Raw genomic sequence first — 23,774 nt, forward strand, 5'->3', positions numbered from 1 at the left:
AAAAAAAAAAAAACAAAATATCACTTCAATACTCTCACAATAGTGGTATGCAAATTAATTCCGGAAGTACTCCAAACATTTTTCAAAAATTGCAGATTGGCGTTCCACCGCAGCAGTTAATTTGTTTGTGGCATCCACCTGCAGCATTGATGCCTCTGCCATTTTTTTTGCAGCCTCAGCCTGCACTTTAGCGGCTTCTGCTTGGACTTTGGCAGATTCAGCCACTGTCTCTTGGAAGGTGCGCTTCCTATTAGTGGAACGTAACGTGTGCGTTGGTGTAGGACGGGTTGTCTGTGTAGTGGGAGTCACTACTCCCACTGGTGGTGGTTGGTTGTGCCTTATAGGAGATTGAAGGGTGGTTGTTTGTTGCTTTCGTTGGTCAAGTGTTGGCGATTCAGTTACAAGTAAAGGAGGCATTTCCTCCAACGACGAATGTCTTGACATGTTAGAGGTCGCCGTCGAAGGAATGCCGAAAACTCTGCCGCTCGGGGCTGCTGACCTTGAAATAAAAACCAGGCTGTCTATGGCCTGCCCCATTTCGGAAAGCGGAGAGTGACGGAATGGGCCACCACCGGTAGCAGTAAGGCTTCGTNCCACCGGCAGCAGTAAGTCTTCGTGTGTTTTCGGTAATCTTCTTTTTTGTCCGACTTTTCAAGTCAGCCCATATCTTGAAAAATTAATGGGTCGATTACGGATGGCAACACAACCACGCTTCGATTGTCAGTTGGCAATGCAACTGGAAAGAAAATTTGTATTACGAATGGCAACTATCGTCAGTTGCTGTAGAGTTATCGATAATCGAAATTTGAAAGTTCAACAACCAGCAAGCGGCTGCAAACAAGCTGTGCGAGTAAAATTAAATTATTAAAATAAAGAGTTTTAAAGAAAAGACAGAAATAAGGCTAAATTTATCACAATTATTTGTTTAGGAGGAAGAGATATGCATGAACGCGTCCTCAATCAGGCGACACTTAAAGGATAATTCCAATCCTCTAGAGCTACCGCGTGTACTGTAAGCAAAAGTTAATGGTTTCTTTTGTTATCGTTTTGTGTTAATTTTCAAAGCATATTGAGGAATTCCAAAAGAAGCTGTAGTATAATTGGTTAATAAACAGATGAACCACTTCGTTCAACTTCAATACCTCCGCTCAGAAAAGCTTGCGCACATCTTCGATTTTTCGCAGAAGGAAGTGCCACAGCAATGACTTTAATTTGGAAAACTGGGTGTGTCGGTAGTTTTAAAAGAGGTGCTTCAATTGATAAAGGAAAAAAATTGCAATCAGTGTTCGCTTTTGTTTCGCCAAAAGGGCGTTGTCCACGGGAACTAAAATTTCAAGATATTGGTTTGTTATTTTCACCATATTCTGTAAAAGCAAACTGCATTGCAAATATCGTTCAAATTATTAAATATATGACACACTTTTCAATTTTCGCCCCTAAATACGCTCCAAAAACATTCCCAGCAACCACTAAAATGTAGTCGCCTGTATACACATTATGTAGCAACTGCAGTTGTCAGTTGAAAGTTGCCAGTTGCCATCTGTAATATCGTTTTGGCAACTAGCAACGCAACTGAAGTTCGATTGCTATCGATAATCTACCCATAAAATAAAATAAAATTCAATGTCAGTAAAGTGGAAATAGTACGCAAGCATTTATCTACCACATACAATGTATGTACATATGCTTACTTTCTTCCATTCGACGGCCGTTCTTGTAGGTGGACCATGAGAATTAATTTTCCTCATAATTTCCTCCCACCGCTCCTCTACCCTTCCACGATCAGATCCAAACACTGCAACACCTCTGGCCAGGTCAAGATTTCTCTCCATTTCTTTTACCAGTACTTCAAATTGAGTGGTTGTAGTTTTTTTCAGCGCTACAAGCATAAATATTAATATATTTCCTTAAACTAAGTTATATTTTTTTATTTTCTTACTTTTCCTGGCAGAACCCTCCATCTGAACGATCACTAATAACCTTTCGTCTGTTTTCAACGATTGTTGTCTCACTTTCGTCTTCTATTCGCCTTAAAAAATTTCAAACTAGACGAAAACTACGTAACGATCAGCTGTTTTCGTGCCGCCAGACGATTTCGACTTACATACTACCAACACACGAACGAAACGTCTAGCAGACGAAACGAACGTTCGCTTCGAGATACATGATTAGGCATGAACGAAAGACACAAAATCACGTAAGAACAAGAGAGTGAAAAAAGTCGATTTTTTTAGCGGGTTCTACGCCATCTTGTTTCACTGGAAAACGAGCGAAAAGTAAACAAAGCAAAGAACGCTAACGAAAACCAAAATTATTGTCAGCCACTTTAAACGCACAATTTAGGTAAAATGATGCAACAAAATGCTTTAAAATGTGTTGTCATGTTGAATTAACTCTTCTTTACTTGAATAAAAGTGTAAAATAGTGGTGCTTGTGATGTAAACAAACGCTCAGCTGACGAACCCGCTTTCGCAAACTTTTTTCTCAAAACCAGTTACAAATACAACGTCGCGTTCTTACGTGATCTTGTATTTTTGGTTCATGAGGTTTAGGCTGAGAGCCTTGGGTTTCATTGATAATTTGTTTGCATGGTTTGGTAACACTGACAAATGAATGTATACACAAACATATATTCTGCCATTTGTTTATCTTAACTTGGTTCAAAAAAATACCCTTTATGTTGAATATTTATTTAATTGAATACTATTTCATTTGAATGTACTTTTCCGCATTTAGTGAGTTCAATTTTATAATTTCGTCTTCCTCTTGCTAATAGTATAAAATTAGTGCTGCCACCCTAATAAAATGTTTGAGTTCGTTTTGGTGAGAAATGATCGGCATACGGAGCTGGATAACCCAAAAACACAACTTTTGTGTTGGTAATTGATTACCAAGATTAACGAGCGCATTTCATTTCGCTGTCTAAAATTGACATTTCTACTGTCAAGCAGAATTCGACGGAGATTTTTGGTTACATCATTTGTGTTTTTTGGGCATCATAGTTTTATACTGAAAAACATTATTGAATAGTGAATTAATATAGCGAATATTAAGCCAATAAGTGATTATTTAATTTTCAAACTAGCTGAGGCCGTCTTTCTCGCGTCGACGGCGGTGAATGAGCGAAAGACGCGCCTAAAATGACTGAAAACAATCAGGTTAGTTGAGTTCATTAGACCATTTATCTTCAGTTTGTCGAGGGTGACGAAGTTAGATTGGTGTTTTTTTTCTCAAATTACCCCAAACTGGTGATGTGTCCAACAATGTATTATTCAAATTAAAAGTTCCGTGTGTATTCTATGTAGCAAATTTCTATTGCGCCTTTTGTAATATCAAATTTTAATCTCATAATAATTGTACATACATACATACATACAAATAAACATGTAGTACGTCACTATGAAGCGTGCGATAAAAATAAATATTAAACAGAAAAATGTAAAAAAATAATTGCTTTATAGGTTTGGTTGGGTACTGTTCATCACACAAAAAAATTTATATTTGTATCAAGGGTATTGTTTATTTGGGAAAATTTTAGAAATGTAACCCGGTGTAAGGAATTAAGGAAAATATGGGGAGGTAGAGGTGGTCCAATCAGTGTTGCCGTTTGGATCCATTTACTTCAAAAGTGATACGTGTTTGTGGAAATTTTCGGAAGATACTTTAATTTTTCGCTCATTTCGCGAGATACTTATATTTATCACTCCTATTTTCCTTAAGGCAGCCAGTTTACCAATACATTTTTATATTCCCTTCATTTTACACTATATTCTATCAGTTATAACTTTCTTTATCACTTTAATTTTAACGAATTAATCACAATTTATTGAATAAAAACACCTTCATCATCACGCGTCTGCCTTTGGTTGCATATCGATGGCTGAGTGGAAGTCGACCTATCTCGGCAGCCGGTTCGAAAACGCCCTATCAGAAAATTTTTCAACAACGCTCTATCTCAAAAAACTTTTCAAGAACGCCCTACTTCAGAATTTGATTCAAAAACGCCCTATCTCAGCTTATTTTCAATGTATTTTCGTTTGGGATAGGGTATTTTTGAACCGAAATCTGAGATAGGACGATATTCAACCAAATTCTGAGAAAGGATGTTTTTCAATAAAATTCTGAAATAGGGCGTTCTTCAAAAGTTTTCTGAGATAGGGTGTGTGTGAACTGGCTGCCGAGATAGGTCGATGTTCCACACAGCCATCGATATGCAAATTAAATGGCTGGGTTCAGCTGTCAAACTCCAAAATATACAAGAAGGATGAGAGACAAAAGAAATTAAGATATAACCCAGTATAACAGGCCAACCTAATATTCACGCACGCCGACAGTTTACTGTCAAAAATTTCTCATGCACATACAACTTGTGTGGGACCAACCGAAATTGACCGGCGTGCGTAAAAAGCTAACTCAAATTCCAAGATTTGTGTTGGCGTGACATTTCGATTTGACGTTTGTGCTCATTTGACATTCTGGCGCGACTATGAATTAGAATTTTGGAACAAATGCAGAATAGCTCCGATTTTCAAATAAAAAAAATAAATATTGGGGTCGATAGAGATGATCTAGCTGAACATAACGGTATATTTATTTTTTGTGGAAACAACAACTACAGACGTTATTAGGAGTCAAAGTTCAAATTAAACAATTCTTTAAATCAACATTTTTTGAAAACGAATGCACGGATTGATCACATTTGATAGGAAATTTGATTCCCCATAATAAATAAATTCCCCATAATAAATAAATAAATAAATATAATCCTCCCTAAGTAGAATTTTCCTTTCTGTGTTGCCGCCGAAGAGAAGCGGAATTCCTTTCTGCGTACATTAATTCGATTTTTGTGAAAACTAAACAAGGCATATATAAAGTATGTATATCAAATTACAGGGAACTAAATTTGCTATCGATTGAAACCAAAACTTTTAAAATCCATACATTCGTTTTAAGAAATTTTGATTTAAAATATTTGACCCTTAATAACTTTTGTAGTTGTTGGTTCCGCAAGAAAAGAAATATACTGTTATACGCACCTCAATGATCTCTATCGATCCCCATATGTTTATACCTCCCTTTTATTAGCTCGGTATGTAAGTATGTAATATTGATGCGCCTAAAAGATGCAGCGATACCTGTTCTCAATTTACATACCTTATCACAGTACGAATGGAAATTATAATAGAGGTTTTAGTTTTTTAAACTATAATTTTATTTTTAATTTGAGAATCGAAGCTATTCTGCATTTATGCCCAAATTTTGCTCAACTTCTGAAATTTGACAGAAATGCAACTCTGGAAAATCACGCACGCAAATTTATTTTGGTTACTCAAATGTGAAAAACATTACAAATTTAAACCTTTGCATGGAAAATATGTATGAAATGTGTTCTCTGCAAGAGGTGTTCAGCCGCCCTTCTTTGGCAACACAGAAAGGAGAATTCTACTTACTGAGGGTTATAATCCTTAAGTGCGGCCGAAGGCCGCCTACGCTGAAACGTGTGCTCTGCGAAATGTGTTCAGCCCCCTTCTTTGGCAACACAGAAAGGAGAATTCTACTAAGTGAGGGTTATAGTCCCTAAGTGCGGCCGAAAGCCGCCTACGCAGAAAGGTGTTTTCTGCAAAAGGTGTTCAACACCCTTTGGCAACACAAAAAGGAGAATTTTACTTACTGAGGGTTATAATCCCTAAGTGCGGCCGAAGGCCGCCAACGCAGAAATACGTTCTACGCCAAAATATTATCATATTACTATTACTATTACATTATTACCTGCCGCGTTTTTTTAATATAACAATATTTTTAGTGAAATTTTTTATAACTTTTTTCCACATTTTCAAACGGTTCCCTAGGTATCTGTGGGAGTTCCCGAAAGGAGGGGCGCGGCTTTTCGTAAAGTGGGAACTGTCCCCTTTTCGAATGGGGGGGGGGGACAGTTAGGGGGCCACGCCCCCTCCGCCACGCACCCCAAAACGGTGGGCCAACAACTAAACATTTTCCGAAAATTTATACATATGTATGCAGTAGCAGCTTTAAAATTTGGTCGAAAATATTTAAACGTTTTGGGGTTGTTGTTGTTGTTGTAGCGGCACTACTAAGCCCCGCCTGTTTCGGGTCAACTTTTAATCATTATCGTCAAGCTCAACTAACGGTAGGCCCAGGAAACGAGCTGTTTCGATGGGGTCGGACCAAAGGGAGAGGGGGTGTTAGTTGAGTCGGATTGAGCTGGCATGTGAAGAGGTGGTTGGTGTCATGGGGGAGTCTCCACATGCCGGGCACTCATTTGGGATGTTTGGGTCGAGTCTGGACAGGTAGCTGTTTAGGCGGCTACAGTATCCAGATCGTAACTGAGCCAGGGTAACGCGGGTCTCTCTAGGTAGTTGAAGCTCCGTCTCTTCCACAGGTGGTGATTGGGCTCCGATAACGACATTCCTAGGCCGGGAGTCGAGGTAGGTGGAGACAGACTCCCTATGAATGTCGTTAATCGCTCGTCTGTACGTCATTAGGTCCAGTGGTTGGTCTGTGTAGGTCTGGACTGCGTCCTTGTACATGAATAGGTGCCCCCTGACGTGCCTGGGCGGAGGCTCCTCCTCCAGCAGTGGTCTGTTGGGGTGTTCACTTCTGTGACACCCCACAAGAAACTGCTTACAGAGCATCTTGTTGTGTTCCCTTACGGGGAGCACTTGGGCCTCACTGTGTAGGTGATGCTCAGGCGTCATCAGAAGGCACCCAGTCGCTGTCCGGAGTGCGGCGTTCTGACAAGTCTGTAGCTTCGTCCACTGCGTCCAACTAGTCCCCGGCGTCCAAACTGGCGCAGCATAATTTAGAACCGGCCGGCCAATTGCCTTGTATGTTGCCAGCAACGTTTCTTTGTCTTTGCCCCAAGTGCTGCCGGCGAGCGACTTGAGGACCTTGTTGCGGCTCTGTACTTTGTTGACAACTGCGGTTGTGTGCGCGGAGAAAGAGAGCAGGCTATCAAAGGTAACCCCTAAAATTTTCGGGTTGTTCACCGTCGGTATTGGTGTGCCGTCGACGTGAATGCCTAATTCAAGCCTGACCTCCTTCGTCCAGGTGGTGAAGAGGGTCGCCGTTGATTTCGTTGGGGAGAGGGTTAGGCTCCTTGCAGTGAAGAAGCGAGAAAGGCTGGAGAGATAGCCGTTTACTTTTGAGCAGAGGTCATCAATTCCATTCCCAGACGCCAAAATCGAACAGTCATCAGCGTACGAGATCAGGGAAACTCCTTCAGGTGGCTGGGGGAGTTTCGAGATATAGAAGTTAAAAAGTAAGGGGGAGAGAACACCACCTTGTGGAACCCCTTGTTTTATTCTTCTTGGTTTCGAGGTTTGATCTCTGAAGATTACTGATGATTGTCGACCACTCATATAATTCGCCGACCATCGCTTCAGTCCCTGTGGGAGAGAGGAGGCCTCAATGTCTTCTAGCAGCGTGGAATGGCAGACGGTGTCAAACGCCTTTGACAAGTCCAGCGCTACTAGGACAGTTCTCTCACAGGGGCGGTTTCGATTTAGGCCGCGGGTTATCTGGGTGTTTATGGCGTTAAGTGCTGTTGTTGTGCTGTGCACTTTACGGAAGCCATGCTGATGTTTCGCTGGGGTTAGGTGGCAGGTGAAGTATGGGAGCAGCAGGGCCTCAAGTGTCTTCGCGACCGGGGAAAGGAGCGTTATCGGGCGATAAGAGTCTCCTCTGTTGGCGGGCTTCCCCGGTTTCAGCAGTGGGACCACTCTCCCTGATTTCCACACATCAGGAATGATGAGAGTGGTCATAGACAAATTGAGGACCTCCGTGAGGTATGCTACTCCCACAGGCCCCAAATGTTTCAACATCAGCATACAGATTCCGTCGGGTCCAATGGCTTTGGAGGCTTTCGCCTTCCCGATGACCCCCTTCACTTCACCGCTGGTGAAAACAAGTGGTGCATCGTTTTTGGGCAGTTTGTGCAGCCTCCTGGTCACTCGACGTTTGGCCTTGTCTACCGAAGGATGCAGTGTGAATTGCCGACTGAAATAGTTCGCGCATTTCTTCGGGTCCGATGAGGCGTGACCTTCGAATGAAATTTCCACTCTGTCATCACGCTTCGTCGGGTTGGACAAGGACCTCACGGTTGACCAGAGCTTACTCACACCAGAGGTGAAGTTACAGGCCTTCAAGTGCTCTTCCCACTTTGTCCGCTTGTGTTGATTTACCAGTTGCCGAATCTCCAAATTAAGTTCCCTCAAGCGAGGGTCCCCGGGGTCGACCTGGCGTAGGTGGTCACGCTCATTTGCTAGTACAGCTGCTTCAGCCGGGAAATTTGGGCGGACTTCCGCGATGCGTCCGGACGGTATGAAGCGAGCTGCTGCGGCTGTGACTACCTTGCGGAACTGGCGTTCGCCAGCATGTACGTCTGTGGGTGTGGGGAGGGCGGCGAAGCTGCTCTCGGTAACTTCCGCGAAGCCGTTCCAATCAGCTTTGTTGAAGTTGGTGTAGGTTCGGTGATCCGCGGGAGCAAAGTCGGTGGGCTTATTGATCGAGATGATTATGGGCAGATGGTCTGATGCTAACGTTAGCATAGGTCGCCATGATATGCTATTTATCAGACCAGCGCTAGCAATTGTTACGTCTGGCGAGCTGCTGCAGCTGCCCACAATCCTGGTGGGGGCGTCGTCGTTCATGGTGCAGAATGTCGAATCGTCTATCTGCTCAGCCAAACTGTTTCCCCTCCGATCATTGGCCAGGCTTGAGTGCCAAAGATCGTGGTGCGCATTGAAGTCACCTACTACCAATCGGTTTTCGCCTCTGAGTAGCGCACCTATGTCAGGGAGATATCCAGCCGGGCAGCAGGTGACAGGGGGTATGTACACGTTAAATATTTCGAGCTCGACATCGCCTGACCGGACAGCTATGCCCTGACATTCTAGGGTAGTGTCCCTTGGGTCGATGTCTTCTTCGATTAGCCGATACTGCACTGTGTGGTGTAGAATGAACGCTAGTCCTCCACCATTATCTCGCTCGCGATCTTTACGGAGCACATTGTAGGCGGCGCAACCCAACAGAGTTGAGTTGCTGTGCAACTTCGTTTCTTGGACCGCAGCTATCAATATGCCGTGCCGACCCATGAAGACTGCTATCTCCTCAATCTTGCTCTGGAGTCCGTTGCAGTTGAGTTGGAGTACGTTCGTATGCCTTGGGAGGCTGGTCGCGATACGGGGGGTGAGGGAAGTGTGGGGCCTACCTTGGGCCTGTTGCGCCTGACGCAGTTGCTGTTGCAGCCTGATGGTAGGTGGCTGCGATATGGGCGTTGTTGTCTGCGCCGGCGGTGCACTACAGCAAGGGGCGCTGTAGTTTGTAGTCCACTCGCGAGTGGTGCGTAGACCAGAACATAGCCGGAAGTGGCACCAGCCAAGGCATGTGTTGCATTTGACTGATGTCACATTCCGGTATATTCTGTTCTGGCACACGGAGCAGATGGTGTGGGCAACCAGTAGCTGCTGGTTGGCTCGCGCTCGCGAGTGGGACCGGCCGGTAGGTTGTGTGGGTGGGGTGTGTTGGGAGGTTTGCTGTTGCTCAGGGGAGCTTCTAGGGGCCGTGCAGGCTCTTCGGGTGCTAGGTCGCACCCGTGCATTACGCGAGTGGGTAGCCGTGGAGGCTGATTGTGCCATTTGGCTTGAGCAACAGGGAGCCACAAAGTTTGTGGTCTACTCCCGGTGAGACCTAAGGCCAGAGCAGGTTCTTAGGTGACTCCACCCGTTGCAGGAGTTGCACCTAACCGAANGATTCTGGCAAACACAGCAGAAGTAAATTTCAGGTCCGGGGTTGGGCTCTACGCCCGCCCGGAGAAGAAGGATGCGGAGCAATCCGGCTGCAAGGTATTGCTCCATGGACAAATAATGATTGGTGGGTATCGCCGATCTAGACGTTTTGGGGTCAAATAAGCTGACTGCATGCATTTTTAATTTAATTTACTTGCGGCTGCAGAGCGTATATTTTCAGATGTAAAATTTATCCAATATAAAAGAGAAATTGATTTTCATTACAAACTGTTGAGAATATAACAGAGCATATTAATAGTCAAGATAAAGTAGACACTGAAGGTATATTTAGTTTTACTCTCACTTCTAAAATTTTTCCGAACTCACATACGAGGTTTTTCATTTTGTTGATACGTGGTTTTGTACTTGTAAACGACGATATGTATGTGTGCATTACATGATGTTTGGTTATTGAATAAAAAGAAGTTGTATGAAACCAAATAGCATTTTTTAACAGTTTTTTTCAAGTTTAATACTTTGTTACCTAAAAAAAATTAGTAATACATTTGATCCATTTCTTTGTTTTTTTATGATACATTTTGTCATGACGTCGCGGCAACACTGGTTCTAATAGTTGTCTATAACAGTGTGTCCAGATTGTTTAAAAAAATCTACAATTTTTTTCTAATAAAATTCATGAAATCGATTTAACAAATCTTTTATTTTAAAAATGAGGCCTTGTTATAATATAGTTTTTAAAACCAAAAACGAATATAATATCTTCAGAGGGTAATAATAAATGAGCTGTTATAAATGAAAGTGGTGTAAGTCCACTTTTGGAAAAAATGAGTTAATTACTGTTTTAGTTAGGTATAGCCACAATCTTTTTATGTTTATTAAATTACATTCCATGGAGCAAAATTTCTTAAAAAAATAATCAAAACAAGTTGACTTTACAATCTTATCGCAGAAATGTTTTTGTTTGAAAGTGGTTTAAGTCCATTCGTAATGATCATAATTGAAACAACATTTTGATCGCTATTATTATTGATTGTTACGATTACGCAGATCTTTGGCAAATAGGAACATTTAAAACCAAAAGTGTAAACAAAGAACATAAATCTATAACAATTGTAGCGAGTGTGAATATCAGGAGCGTGCCTTCTCTTTTGTCCAAATACAGAGATTTTGGGGTAGTGGAAACAGCGTTAAAGAAAAAGGAACAACTGTATACTGCTCAAAGCTATTATACTACAATACAAACTTGTCGGAAGAAAAATAGCTTTATTTTGCATCAAATGAAACGAGAAGATTTTGTATCTACAGAAGCTCTAGAAAAAGCTATATCAAATAGAAAGAAAAATATGGACGGAGAAACTGTAAATTGGTTGCAAATATGCTGGATGAGATTCGGAAGAGACGAGCCACACAACATTTTTTATGAAATTACTATGGAACCAAGCGCTCCATTTAAAGCAATTTTTCTATTTGGGAAAAGGGGAAGACCGAAATATCATAGCAAGATTACTATGTTGCCACTATATAGAACGCCTAGACCTGTTACAAAGGAGATATACGCAGACATGATGAGCTTACTTCCTTTCATACCGCCTATTCACCATGAAGTCTTCACTAGTCTAAATGTAAATTAGACATGCCAATAAAGCCTTCCTTGCATTTTTTTACTTTGAAATTGAAAGATAAGAATATAAATTTTACGTTCATTTGACATAATAATCACAATCTTTTCTTACCTTTTTTTTTGTTTAAGTTAAGCCTGGTTTTCATTAGGTCATATTTGACGCCAAATGTTGTCAAAATAATGAAAACGGGTTGTCATCTGGTGTCATTTGCGTTTGTTGTCATATATCACCACGCACGGTGATATAAAATGACATCCAAATGAAAACGGCCCTCGCCGCTGATGTGGCAGCATTTGACAACCAAAATGTATTTGCCAACATGTTGGCAATTTTGATTTCGTTTGCCATGCGAACAGCTGATTCTAGCTACAATACGGACCGTTTAGCTACAAAAAAAAACCAAAAATGCAGATCGATAGAACTTTTCACGCTGATTTCAACCATACCATAATTATTTGGGGCAAGTAAAAAACAAAGAAAATATAACAGGTTAAACTTCAACTTTCCTATTTCTCATATGTTTAATATCTCGGAAACTACTTGACCGATTAGAAAAGCATTAAATTCAATTCAAAGATAATTTTAATAGCTTTTTACGACGTATTTACTATAACCATTTTTCAGAACAAATTTTTGGTAAACGATATTTAAAGAAAATATATATACAATTTCGATTTTTTCCACTACTTTCGTTAAATTTTGCCCTATAAACCTTTCTATATAAGATAATAACTTGTACTTTCTTAATAATATAAATTTCTGTAGCATTAATTATGCAATTTTCTTCAAAAAAGGTAATTCAATGAAAAAATTAAATTTTTTTGTTTTTTAGTATTTCTGACTCAAAAATATAGAAAATCAGAAAAATTATGTACATCAACTGAAAGATAAACTAATCATCTTTATTTTGGCATCATTAGTTGTTTAATGGGTTATGTAGCTCATAAGATTTTGATATTTCAAAATATCGAAAAATTTAACTTAACCTACTATATCTTCTTAATTTTTTACTTGCGCAAAATAATTTTGGTAAGGTGAAAATCAGCATGAAGAGTTCTATCCAATTACATTTTTGGTTTGTCTATAGCTAAACGGGCGGTATTCTATACTTTTTGTAAAAATTTAACATCACATTTGACATGAGTAATGAAAACGGAATGTCAATCATCTGACACCGAAATTTGACGACAGTCTTTGACATGCACTGCGGTATCGACATTTGGTCAGTTTTTAAAATGTAATGAAAACGCATTTGACATCAAATGAACAGCTGTCAGATGAAGGCAGTTTTTGATGTCAGTGATTTTGACCTAATGAAAACCAGCCTTTATTAACTTGTTTTAGTTATTATTTTCTTAAGTATAAAAATAAATACATAAATTTTGATTTTTTAACAAATAAAACTTCCATAAAGGGTGTTGAGACATGGACTTAAACTTTTCCTCATTTTTGTTTTGGAATTTGTTATTTTTGAAAGTGGTGCAAGTCCATTCGGGGTTAAAAACTATCTTAGTTTCGTTAACAACTTTAATATTAATTATTGCATAATAATATTTGCTGTAATAGCACTTAAAAAAACATCACCTGGATGTATTAACCTTTACCAGCATTTTTAAAATTAATCGAAGGCAAACTTTTAAATATCTCGATATATGCAAAAATGGACTTACACTACTTTCATTTCTAACAGCTCAAACAAAATCACTTTTATAATAGAGACGTACAAATATTTTTTTTTTAAATACGCATACTTTTAAAAAATATTTGTTTGAACACATTTTACAATAGTACTGCGCAATTATTAAACTTATTATAACTCATATTAATTGATTAATCGCACAATCCGCTTTTAAGCGCTCGGCGCTAAAAGTAAAATAAAAACCTATAATGAGGAGATCAGCTATTTCTACAATTTTTTCAAAATCACCTATAGTGTATGAATCATTTACATTTCTGTTGTTGTCATATATTGAGCTATCAACCTTGATAACATACTTTTGATATTAGAAACTTTTTGCAGCAGAAACTATTAGCCTTCATATAACACTTTATTCGAACTATTGAATTAAGGCTTTCTAACCTCATCCTATTTCGAATCTTAGTTTTTGTTGAATTCATTACGGAAAAAACGAGCTCAACAAAGCATGTGAGTGCGGCACGAATAATAATATGAATTTACTTGTATTTCCAAACATTTTATTGCCTGTTGCGGTTTTCACTCCGTAAGCAATTTTCCAAAATTCTTCAGAGTCGGATGGAATGGTTCTGAGAAAAGTTATTTCATGGGAAAGTTAAAACATTTAAATATTCAGTTTCCGCTACTTTTCTTTCCTACAAAGTCAAACAGTGAATTGGCAGGTCCCTCAAACTCGCCCTCTTGTGATTCACACACTTTTCTGGTGAAAAAAATCAAAGCTTTTTTAAAAGTATTTAGTTAACTAGGTAATCGTTTCAAAAGTTCTTCGATTAGCGTGATTAAACATTTTTTAGTCTTTTAATATGCTTCTTAAGTCAAGTTTATCACGCAGTTCATTAGCATCTTCGGTAAAATTATCGTGGAAAACTAAGTTTTGTATATTTTTATAATTGGTATTTATTGACGTGATCCAAGTATCGCGATATTTATTGACGGTGTAGCATGCAATATTGATGGATCGCGATCCATATCGCAAAATTTCTAAAAATTTGGAAATATGGACCGTGTGACAGGGACAGCGTTGCCGAAATATTTCACTGAAAAATCGTCAATTTGTTCCAAAAAATCGTCATTTCAGCCAAAAAAACGTCAAATACTTTTTATTGGCTGCATTTGTTTATTCATTCTGAACTTTTGGAATAAACTTTTTTGTTTACTTATTCTTTAGAACGTTCATTTCATCAAATTTCAAATCTCCCTGTAACTTCAAAAAATAAAACCTGTGCACATCTATGTAGAATCCCAGTTCTTTAATTTGACTTCTCCTTTTGGAAATTCGAAATAACGGTGCAGATGTGATAACCTTAAAAAAAAAAATGACAACTCGAATTAAAAATATTATCAGCCTATAGTTTTCTTAAAACTCTTTCGTTTGACACTAATATTTCGATATTTCATATAGGTATCTTTCGTATAAGTAAAACAAATTCGACTTTTCAAACAGGTGGCAACCCCTTTAAAAGTATTTTCAAACTAAAATCTTTCGCCTGGCATTGTTATACATATTTCAATTAACTGATGAATTAAGTTGAATTTAATTTTTTTAAGTACATGGCGACTTTCCTAAATACAGTTTAGAAATAAATTATTTTCAAACTCATTTCGATTGATATCCATCTTTTGACAATCCATTTAACTTATTAAATAATTTGAGCTTAATTTTTTCAACAAAAAAAAAACAGATATTCAATTTAAATATTTCTTAACGCTGTCCTTTTGATAACCATATTTTAAAGATTCATGTAACTTATGTATAAATAAACGAAATATTACTTTCAACCCTATTACAAATTATTTTCGAACTAAAATTTCCTTAAATATTTTTCGTCTGGCATTGTTATAAATATTTCAAGTAACTGATGAATTAAGTGGAAATTTATATTTTAAACACGTGGCGACCCTCCTAAATAAAGTTCTTAAATAAAGGATTTTAAACCCATTTCCATTGATAACCATCGGTTAGTAATTCATTTAACTTATTAAATAATTTTAGTTTAGCCCTTTAAACTGGGGCAACCCTCAAACACATCAAAAATGTTCTAAATTGTCAAACTAGGTTGGGGTATTCACAACGGTGTCGTAAGTGTCGTATTGTTGTATGCCGTAAACTTTACACGCCTAAAAAATATATTAAGGGGGCCCGCAAAGTACCATCGAAGTCATATTTTGAATTTTCGCAGTGTTAAGAAGTAGTTGGTTGTGGTTTCAAGTTCTCTAAGCATTTATTTATGCTTGTAAAGTTTACGACATACAACAATACGACACTTACGACACCGTTGTGAATCCACCAATAATTTCTTGAAGCTCTTTCATTTGACATCCATCGTTAATATTTTATATAACTTGGGTATAAAATAGTTCAATTAGGCTTCTCAATAGGTGGCTCTCCCTATTCAAAATATTTCCAAACTACTATTTTCTTAAACCTCTTTTGTATGACACCCATATAGCGATACCTTATTCACTTACCAAATTCTTTAATTAAAATTGAATTAAATTTTTTTTTAACATGATGCAACCCTCCTATACGTAGTTAAGTTATAAAGCCTTTCCAAAACCATTTCGATTGATACCCATATTTAATAATTGATTTAACTTTTTAATTAATTTTAGCTTAATTTCTTAAGAGGTGGCAACTTTTTTCGACAAAGTAAAACCTTCTTGAACATCCACACCCTAAGCCCTTTAATTTGGTACCTCGCTGTTGAAAATCGAACGGCCGGTGCGGATCTGAGGGCATTGATTAGTAAATAACTTGAGTTTAATTATTTAACAGGTGGCAACTCCTTTGGGAAAAATAAAACCAGTTTGCACATCTACAGGCCAAGCGCTTTAATTTGACGTTTTTTAAAATCGAACGAACGGTGCAGATCTTTTATGTTGCACAAAAAATGCCTTCGCGTATTATATATATAGATTTCATGCTCATACAATATACAGTATTGGCCAATACAATAGCACCCCCATTTCAAAGTGATATTGTTTGCCACTCATGTTTATTTATTTATTTTTAAGAATTTTCAATTAAAATACAGTTCATTCTCTCACAAAACTCATATAAACTCAAGTTTAAAACTTTTTAAAAGACCGCCAAAAAGTGCAACACATTTTCACCCGAATTTCAAACTTTTTTCTCAGAAGCGGTAGAATTTTTTTGAATACACAGTTTTATAGCCCATTCAATTATAGTCCAATAATGTGCAAGTTTCAAGTGGCTAAAAATTACCGTTGATTTTTTTTAATTTCTTTCGCCGAAGATGTTGCGGGTTTCTGCCATATAAAAATAAATAGTGTTTAGTCGTGTGAGACAAAAAAAATTCTAAAAAATCAACGGTAATCATAGCGACTTGAAACTTGCACATTATTGGACTCAAATTGAATGCGCTATAAAACTGTGACTCAAAAAAAATCTAGAGCTTCTGAGAAAAAAGTTTGAAATATAAGTGAAAGTTTGTTGCACTTTTTTGAGGTCTTTTACTACTACTAAATTTTATTTATTTTCTTCAGATCCTGAATTATAAAAGATTTGAGAAATTAAAATAAATAAAAGATCATAGACAATAACAATAAATGTTGTGTGTCTGCATTGCACTTAGAACTAAACAANGACAAAGTAAAACCTTCTTGAACATCCACACCCTAAGCCCTTTAATTTGGTACCTCGCTGTTGAAAATCGAACGGCCGGTGCGGATCTGAGGGCATTGATTAGTAAATAACTTGAGTTTAATTATTTAACAGGTGGCAACTCCTTTGGGAAAAATAAAACCAGTTTGCACATCTACAGGCCAAGCGCTTTAATTTGACGTTTTTTAAAATCGAACGAACGGTGCAGATCTTTTATGTTGCACAAAAAATGCCTTCGCGTATTATATATATAGATTTCATGCTCATACAATATACAGTATTGGCCAATACAATAGCACCCCCATTTCAAAGTGATATTGTTTGCCACTCATGTTTATTTATTTATTTTTAAGAATTTTCAATTAAAATACAGTTCATTCTCTCACAAAACTCATATAAACTCAAGTTTAAAACTTTTTAAAAGACCGCCAAAAAGTGCAACACATTTTCACCCGAATTTCAAACTTTTTTCTCAGAAGCGGTAGAATTTTTTTGAATACACAGTTTTATAGCCCATTCAATTATAGTCCAATAATGTGCAAGTTTCAAGTGGCTAAAAATTACCGTTGATTTTTTTTAATTTCTTTCGCCGAAGATGTTGCGGGTTTCTGCCATATAAAAATAAATAGTGTTTAGTCGTGTGAGACAAAAAAAATTCTAAAAAATCAACGGTAATCATAGCGACTTGAAACTTGCACATTATTGGACTCAAATTGAATGCGCTATAAAACTGTGACTCAAAAAAAATCTAGAGCTTCTGAGAAAAAAGTTTGAAATATAAGTGAAAGTTTGTTGCACTTTTTTGAGGTCTTTTACTACTACTAAATTTTATTTATTTTCTTCAGATCCTGAATTATAAAAGATTTGAGAAATTAAAATAAATAAAAGATCATAGACAATAACAATAAATGTTGTGTGTCTGCATTGCACTTAGAACTAAACAATATTATATATATATATATATATAAATAATTTTTTTTTAAAGTTTAAAACATGGGTTTATATGGGATTTGTTAGAGAATGAACTGTATTTTAATAGAAAATTCTTAAAAATAAATAATTAAACATAAGTGGCAAACAATATCGCTNAATAATTTTTTTTTTAAGTTTAAAACATGGGTTTATATGGGATTTGTTAGAGAATGAACTGTATTTTAATAGAAAATTCTTAAAAATAAATAATTAAACATAAGTGGCAAACAATATCGCTTTGAAAGGGGGGTGCGATAGATATGTCCAATACTGTACATAGTAAGTATGTACATACCATAATGTAATAAACAGTACATACATACATATATTTTTTTATTGAAATCGAGAAGACGTGGATTTGTGTTATAATATTTATAATAATATAGCCGTAAATATGCATATATGTATTTATGTATGTATGTATGTATGTTAATAACACATCTTTAGGAGTCTTGATACATGCTAATTAAATAGTTATCGTGTAGGTAATAGTTAATCTAAAATAATTATATTAGTCGAGAGTATCAAAAACTAGAGTTCGACCGATTAATCGGCATCGGCATCGGCCTTTTTTATTTTTTCCGCACTTCATTCCATGTTATTTATTTTTTACTTTTTTAATTCCTTTAAATTTTAAAATATTAATGGATCTGAGTTCCCATCATAAATGTGTTCTCATGTTTCGTTTCTATGATGTACGGTGGCGAGAATGTAAGAGGGAAGACACATTTTAGCAAGTTTTGGCTATTTTTCTTTGTTTATTTTCATTATGAAAATATATGAAAATATAGCTTACTATTTAAAAAAAACCGTAAATCAAAATTTCAAACTTTGGGCGTGTGTGAATCGATAACAAAGTTCTGTGGGGGAAAGCTGGTGAATAATATTTTTACTATGGGGAGACAGTTTTGCAGCAGATTGTGTGAAATTAAATCTTTTTTGACAACAGTAAATTGTTGACAACCGCAGAATAAAATATTAGGGGTATTCTCTGAGTCTTGCAAAGCCCTTGCACTGTGCACAGATCGCACGGTAAAACCGGTTTTCGTATGGGAAAACTTTGCAAACCGTGCAATCCGTGCACCGTGCAAGGGCTTTGCAAGACTCAAGAATACCCCTATTATAAAATGAAGTGAAATTCAAATTTTAAGAAAACATCTACCATCATTGATTTCAATTCATCAATTTAAGCTTTTAATCAATTAAAGCGTTTGAAACATTAAATAAATTTATTTACCCGAAATATTTAATGAAAGAAATATTTAATATGTAGTTGGCTCCTTTCTCAAAAACACGTCTTTTCGCTTCGCTTGTTACAATCGAATGAATTTATTATATCGTTAATGTTGCCAGGTTACATGTATTGCCTTTACATGGTAAGTGTTGCCAGATACTTATTTCTAGAATACTTATGTTGTACTACAATATTTATATTCTACTACAGCTCGGCCAACCTGACCTAAATGATCGACCCGATCATTTGCTACACAGCTTATGGCTAGTTGTGTACCGATAGATTCCACTGTGTTTCTTTCAGTCTCAATCGCGTAATCATCCTCCTTCTCTTTGCTCTTCCAGCGTTTTGTGTTACTAGCTTCGATAATGCTATCATAAGGTATTTGGGTGATTTGTCCATTTTCGATATCTTTTATAACGTAACGGTCATTCGGAAGTATTTTATAAACCACGTAAGGTCCCTTAAATTTCGGCAGAAGTTTTTTGTTCACACCTACTGTTGTATCTACGTTTTTAATCACTACAAAATCGCCTTCCTTAAATGTGTTCACCCTTATCCTCTTCTGTTCACTTCGATTCAGATTGTACTCTTGTGTTTTCCCAATATTTACCTCAGCGCTATTACGTATTGCCTCTAAGTCCATCCCCACCGGGCCTGAATTGCAATCGTCTAGATATTCTGTAAGTTTATCAACTATTTCGCCTTATTGATTTACTCCAAATAAAGCTTGACTTGGTGTTACTCCGATTGACCTATTTACTGAGTTATTTAGTGCGAATTCTATTTTGCTTAGTTGTTTTACCCAATCCGCATGGGTAATAGGGTCACTCAGTTTCGCCAGCATACCTACTAAACTTCGATTTACTCTCTCAACTTGCCCGTTTGCTTGCGGTGAGTGTACTGCTACTTTCACGTGTATAATATTTTTATTTTCTAAGTATTCTTGAAATTCCTTTGAAGTAAAACAACTACCTCTATCAGTTATACATCTTTGAGGGCGGCTGTAATATTCAAAGTATTTATTCAGTGCGCAGTTAACTTCTTTGGTACTTGTTGTTAAGACGGGGTGCTTTAATGTGCTTTCGTTTCCACACTAATGACGGAAGTACCTGGCTTCGGGTATTTTGGAATATTGTGCAGTTGTCTAGCGCCAGGCTTATTCGGTGCGGAATACATGATACATTTTATACAGTTTTGCTTAAATAGGTTTATTTTGTTTTTCATATTCGGAAACCAGTAGTTTGCTTTAATTTTTTGATAGCCCTTTTCAACCCCTTGGTGTCCTAACTGTTCGTGGATGGTTCTAATGACTTCTTTTTCCAGCTCCTTAGGAACATATAATTGTAAGATATTCTTGTCGATTTTAAATACTACACCGTTTTCCATAGCAAAATTTTCCATGTTTTCTTTTTCTAGTTTATTCCTTAATTGCACTATATCTCCATCACGGGACTGCAGAATTTGCAGTTGGAAGTCTACATTTTCACTGTCGACTACCGCTATAACATTTTCACAGTCGACCTCGTTTCTGCTAAGCGCATCTACGTGTGGCATTTTTGTACCTGCTCTATGGGCTATTANTGCAGAATTTGCAGTTGGAAGTCTACATTTTCACTGTCGACTACCGCTATAACATTTTCACAGTCGACCACGTTTCTGCTAAGCGCATCTACGTGTAGCATTTTTGTACCTGCTCTATGGGCTATTAAATAATTGAAGTTTTCTAGCTCTAGTGCCCACCTGGCTATTCGACTGTTCACCAATTTTTTATTAAGTGTCAATGTTAGGGAGTTGCAGTCGGTTAATATTTTAAACTTTATTCCTTCTAAGTAAACTCGAAATCTTCGTAATGCATAGACAATGGCCAAGGTCTCCAATTCAAAACTATGGTACCTACTCTCTGCCTCAGATGTTCTTTTAGAAAAGTACGCTGTGGGGTGAAATTTCCCATCATCTTGCCTTTGTAGCAAGATTGCCCCAAAGCCGTGTGCACTTGCGTCGCAGTGTAACTCCGTTTCTCTTTTGTGACAGTATATTGCCAGCACTGGGCTTGAAACTAATGTTTCCTTTAGCGTTTGAAAGGCGTTAACGCAATCATTGTTGAAGTAAAATTTTTGGTTTTTCTTCAATAGATCATACGACGGACGTGCTATTATGGAGAATGATTTCACAAACTTTCTGAAGTATGAGCATAATCCTATAAACGATTGCAGCTCTTTTTGGTTTCTAGGGGTTGGGTAGTTTGTTACGGCTTTTATGTGGGATTCAGAAGGTCGTATACCAAATTCGGATACAGTGTAGCCTAGATACTCTATTTCGTTATAAGCAAATTTGCATTTAATAAGTTTTATCTGAAGGCCATAGTGTGCCAGTTTTTCTAACACTTTTTTAACTAAATCATAATGGTCACTCAAAAATTTATTACCAATTATGATGTCATCCATATATACCATTATCTCATTTCTTTCAATAAACTCTTTCAGAATTTTCGTTATAAATCTTTGGAAAATGGACGGTCCATTCTTTAAACCAAATGGCATTCTTAGAAACTCGTACTGGCCATTTGGTACTACAAACGAAGTGTACTTTATTGAGTCCTCCGCCATTTTTACTTGAAAAAATCCTGACATCAAATCTAAAAGTGTAAAAATTCTATTTTCGCCCAAATATTCCAAACAATCTTCAATTAACGGAAGTGGATAGTTATCCCTCACTATTGATTTATTTAAGTTTCTATAATCAATACGCATTCTAGTCTCGCCTGATTTCTTCTTTGTAAGTACGATAGGCGATGCGTAAGGGGAGTCACTGTGTCGAATAATCTTTTTCTTAAGCAATTCACTTATAATGCGGCTAACTTCGATTTTCTCAGCGAACGATAGGCGTCTCGGTGAGCAGAAGGTCGGAATGTTTGACGTAAGCGTAAGATTGGCCTCATAATCTATATTCGGAAGGTCTTCATTTTGTTTTTGTACGTAAGTATTTTTTATCATAAGCCTTAAGTTATCCGCCCAAGCTGAAGGTAATTTTGGGTTTATGTCAACTAACTCCTTAATCTCCACGCTACTGACTATATTGCATATTTCATTCCACTCTACCTGTATATTTTTCTTTACATTCGAAATAAGTTCCGATTCTTTTAATAATTCAGAGGTACCAATTTTATTAGGTAAAGATGTTTTGCGTTTACATAAGAAAATTTCAAAAACGCTAAGAAAGTCTCTTCCTAGCAATAGCGAAAAAGGTAATTCATTGTCATCTAGTATATAAAGCTTTAATGCTTTTACAATGTTGCGAAATTTAATTAAAACGGAAATTCGCCCTTGAGGTTTAATTCTAGATCTTCCGACGCTTCTCAATTGTGGCGAATTCACTTGAGATCTAAAACACTTCACTACACCTGGAATGTGAGAGGATTGGATGAAGCTATATGGACTGCCGGTGTCGAGCAAAGAGAAAAATTTCAAATATTGAGGAGATTTCCTACGATTTTGACTGAAATCAACCCTTACCATTTCTCTAAAGTATACTGCCTCTCGGTCATCGTTGTCTTCCTCCAGCGCTGCCACCGTCTTCAAAGGACAGTTTTTGTATTGATGCTCCTTTTCTCCGCATTTGAAGCAGGAACCCGGTGTGCGTCGCTTCTCTTTGCAGTCTTTTGAGAAATGCCCATAACGCGAGCAATTATAGCACCTCAACGAAGACTCGGCGCTGTTTGCTGTTGTTCGATTTCTCCCGACGCTGCTGCTGTTTACCAGTCTTTCATATTGCGGAAGTAGTTTTTTTAGTTTTTCCAACGATGTAACTCCACTAAACACTAATATGCTAGTCTTGTCTCTCAGGCCATCGATAATAAGTTCTACCAGCTCGTGCTCTTCTACAGGCGCCGACTGTGCCAACTCCTGCATAGATAATACGAAATGGGTGAGGGTTTCGGATTTTTGCTGCCACACCCGATTCTCCAGCTGACGGAAGACCTCTTTGACACTTAGTGGCTTCTTGAACTCTGTGTTTAGCTTGTTCTTTAGCTCTTGCCATGAGCTGACAGTGGCTATGTGCATGAATATTTGAGCATTTCCTGTAAGTAGACGTCTTGCCACGATTAGTTTTGTTTCTTCATCGCAACCGTACACCTTCGTGGTGCTCTCGAATTCCGTAATCCATTTTTCAATGGTTAGTTTAGCGTCGCAGCTGAAGCTCGGAAGGCTTTTTTCGATTTCACTGAAGTTGACTGGAAAACGGTAGTTAGTTCTACCGTACTCTAGCCGTTTTATTTCTGCTTCTAATTGTAGTATACGTAGGCGCCTTTCCAACTGTGCCTCTATTTCCGTTAGGTCTGCGCCGTCGGCTGCTCGGTTGTAGTGGGCCGCGGGGTTTGCGTCGTTATGCGCAGTCGCCGCCGCGGTCGCTTCGTTGTGCTGTCTAGCTGCGTGGTTGCTGTGGGCCGCATGGTCTGCATAGCCATTTGCAGTGGCCATCACGGTCGCTTTATCGCGCTGGTTGATTGGATAATTGCTGTCGCCCGCGTGGTCTGCATAATTTGTTGCAGTTGCATAATTGGTTGCAATCGCCATCGCGGTCGCTTCTGCGTTCACGTGGGGAACTTCATCGCTTTGTGCCGCGGCGTTTGCGTCGTCGTTTGCAGCCACTGCTGCAGTCGCTGCTTTGCCATCTCTTGCGGTCAGCGTTGCTGCTGATGCTTTACGGTTCTTTTGTGCCGCTACCACAAAATAAAATTTTTATACCCGAGCGCACTTGTGCACAAGGGTATATTAATTTTGTTCACATAACGGTTGTTTGTAACAGCCAAAACGAATCGAGATAGATATAGACAAATGTATACATAAATGATCAG

General features: G+C 37.8%; 2 protein-coding genes across 4 annotated transcripts in view; one reads left to right on the top strand and one right to left on the bottom strand.

Moving 5' to 3' along the window:
* Positions 1 to 2,933: 2,933 nt before the first annotated feature.
* Marf (Mitochondrial assembly regulatory factor) overlaps positions 2,934 to 23,774 on the top strand; it is a 66,758-nt gene continuing 45,917 nt past the window's right edge. For 2 of the 3 annotated variants that reach the window (XM_017618171.1, XM_017618173.1), the window contains exon 1: positions 2,934 to 3,158. The gene's annotated coding sequence lies outside the window, so the exon portion shown is untranslated. Of the gene's footprint in view, positions 3,159 to 3,260; positions 3,284 to 23,774 lie in introns of those variants that run through there. The other variant, XM_017618172.1, reaches the window with a different exon arrangement.
* Positions 5,142 to 21,535, bottom strand: LOC108364488 (uncharacterized). The gene is made up of 6 exons (XM_017618175.1): positions 20,610 to 21,535; positions 20,029 to 20,481; positions 19,193 to 19,597; positions 8,062 to 8,806; positions 7,123 to 7,542; positions 5,142 to 5,154 (listed from the first exon to the last, which is right to left on the bottom strand). The coding sequence occupies exons 1-6, from the start codon at positions 21,523 to 21,525 to the stop codon at positions 5,142 to 5,144; spliced, it is 2,952 nt and encodes a 983-aa protein (XP_017473664.1). The 5' UTR covers positions 21,526 to 21,535.

Source organism: Rhagoletis zephyria, unplaced genomic scaffold, assembly GCF_001687245.7.
Source record: "Rhagoletis zephyria isolate East Lansing unplaced genomic scaffold, Rhagoletis_zephyria_1.1 Rzeph_scaffold_01572, whole genome shotgun sequence".
Lineage (NCBI taxonomy): Eukaryota > Metazoa > Arthropoda > Insecta > Diptera > Tephritidae > Rhagoletis > Rhagoletis zephyria.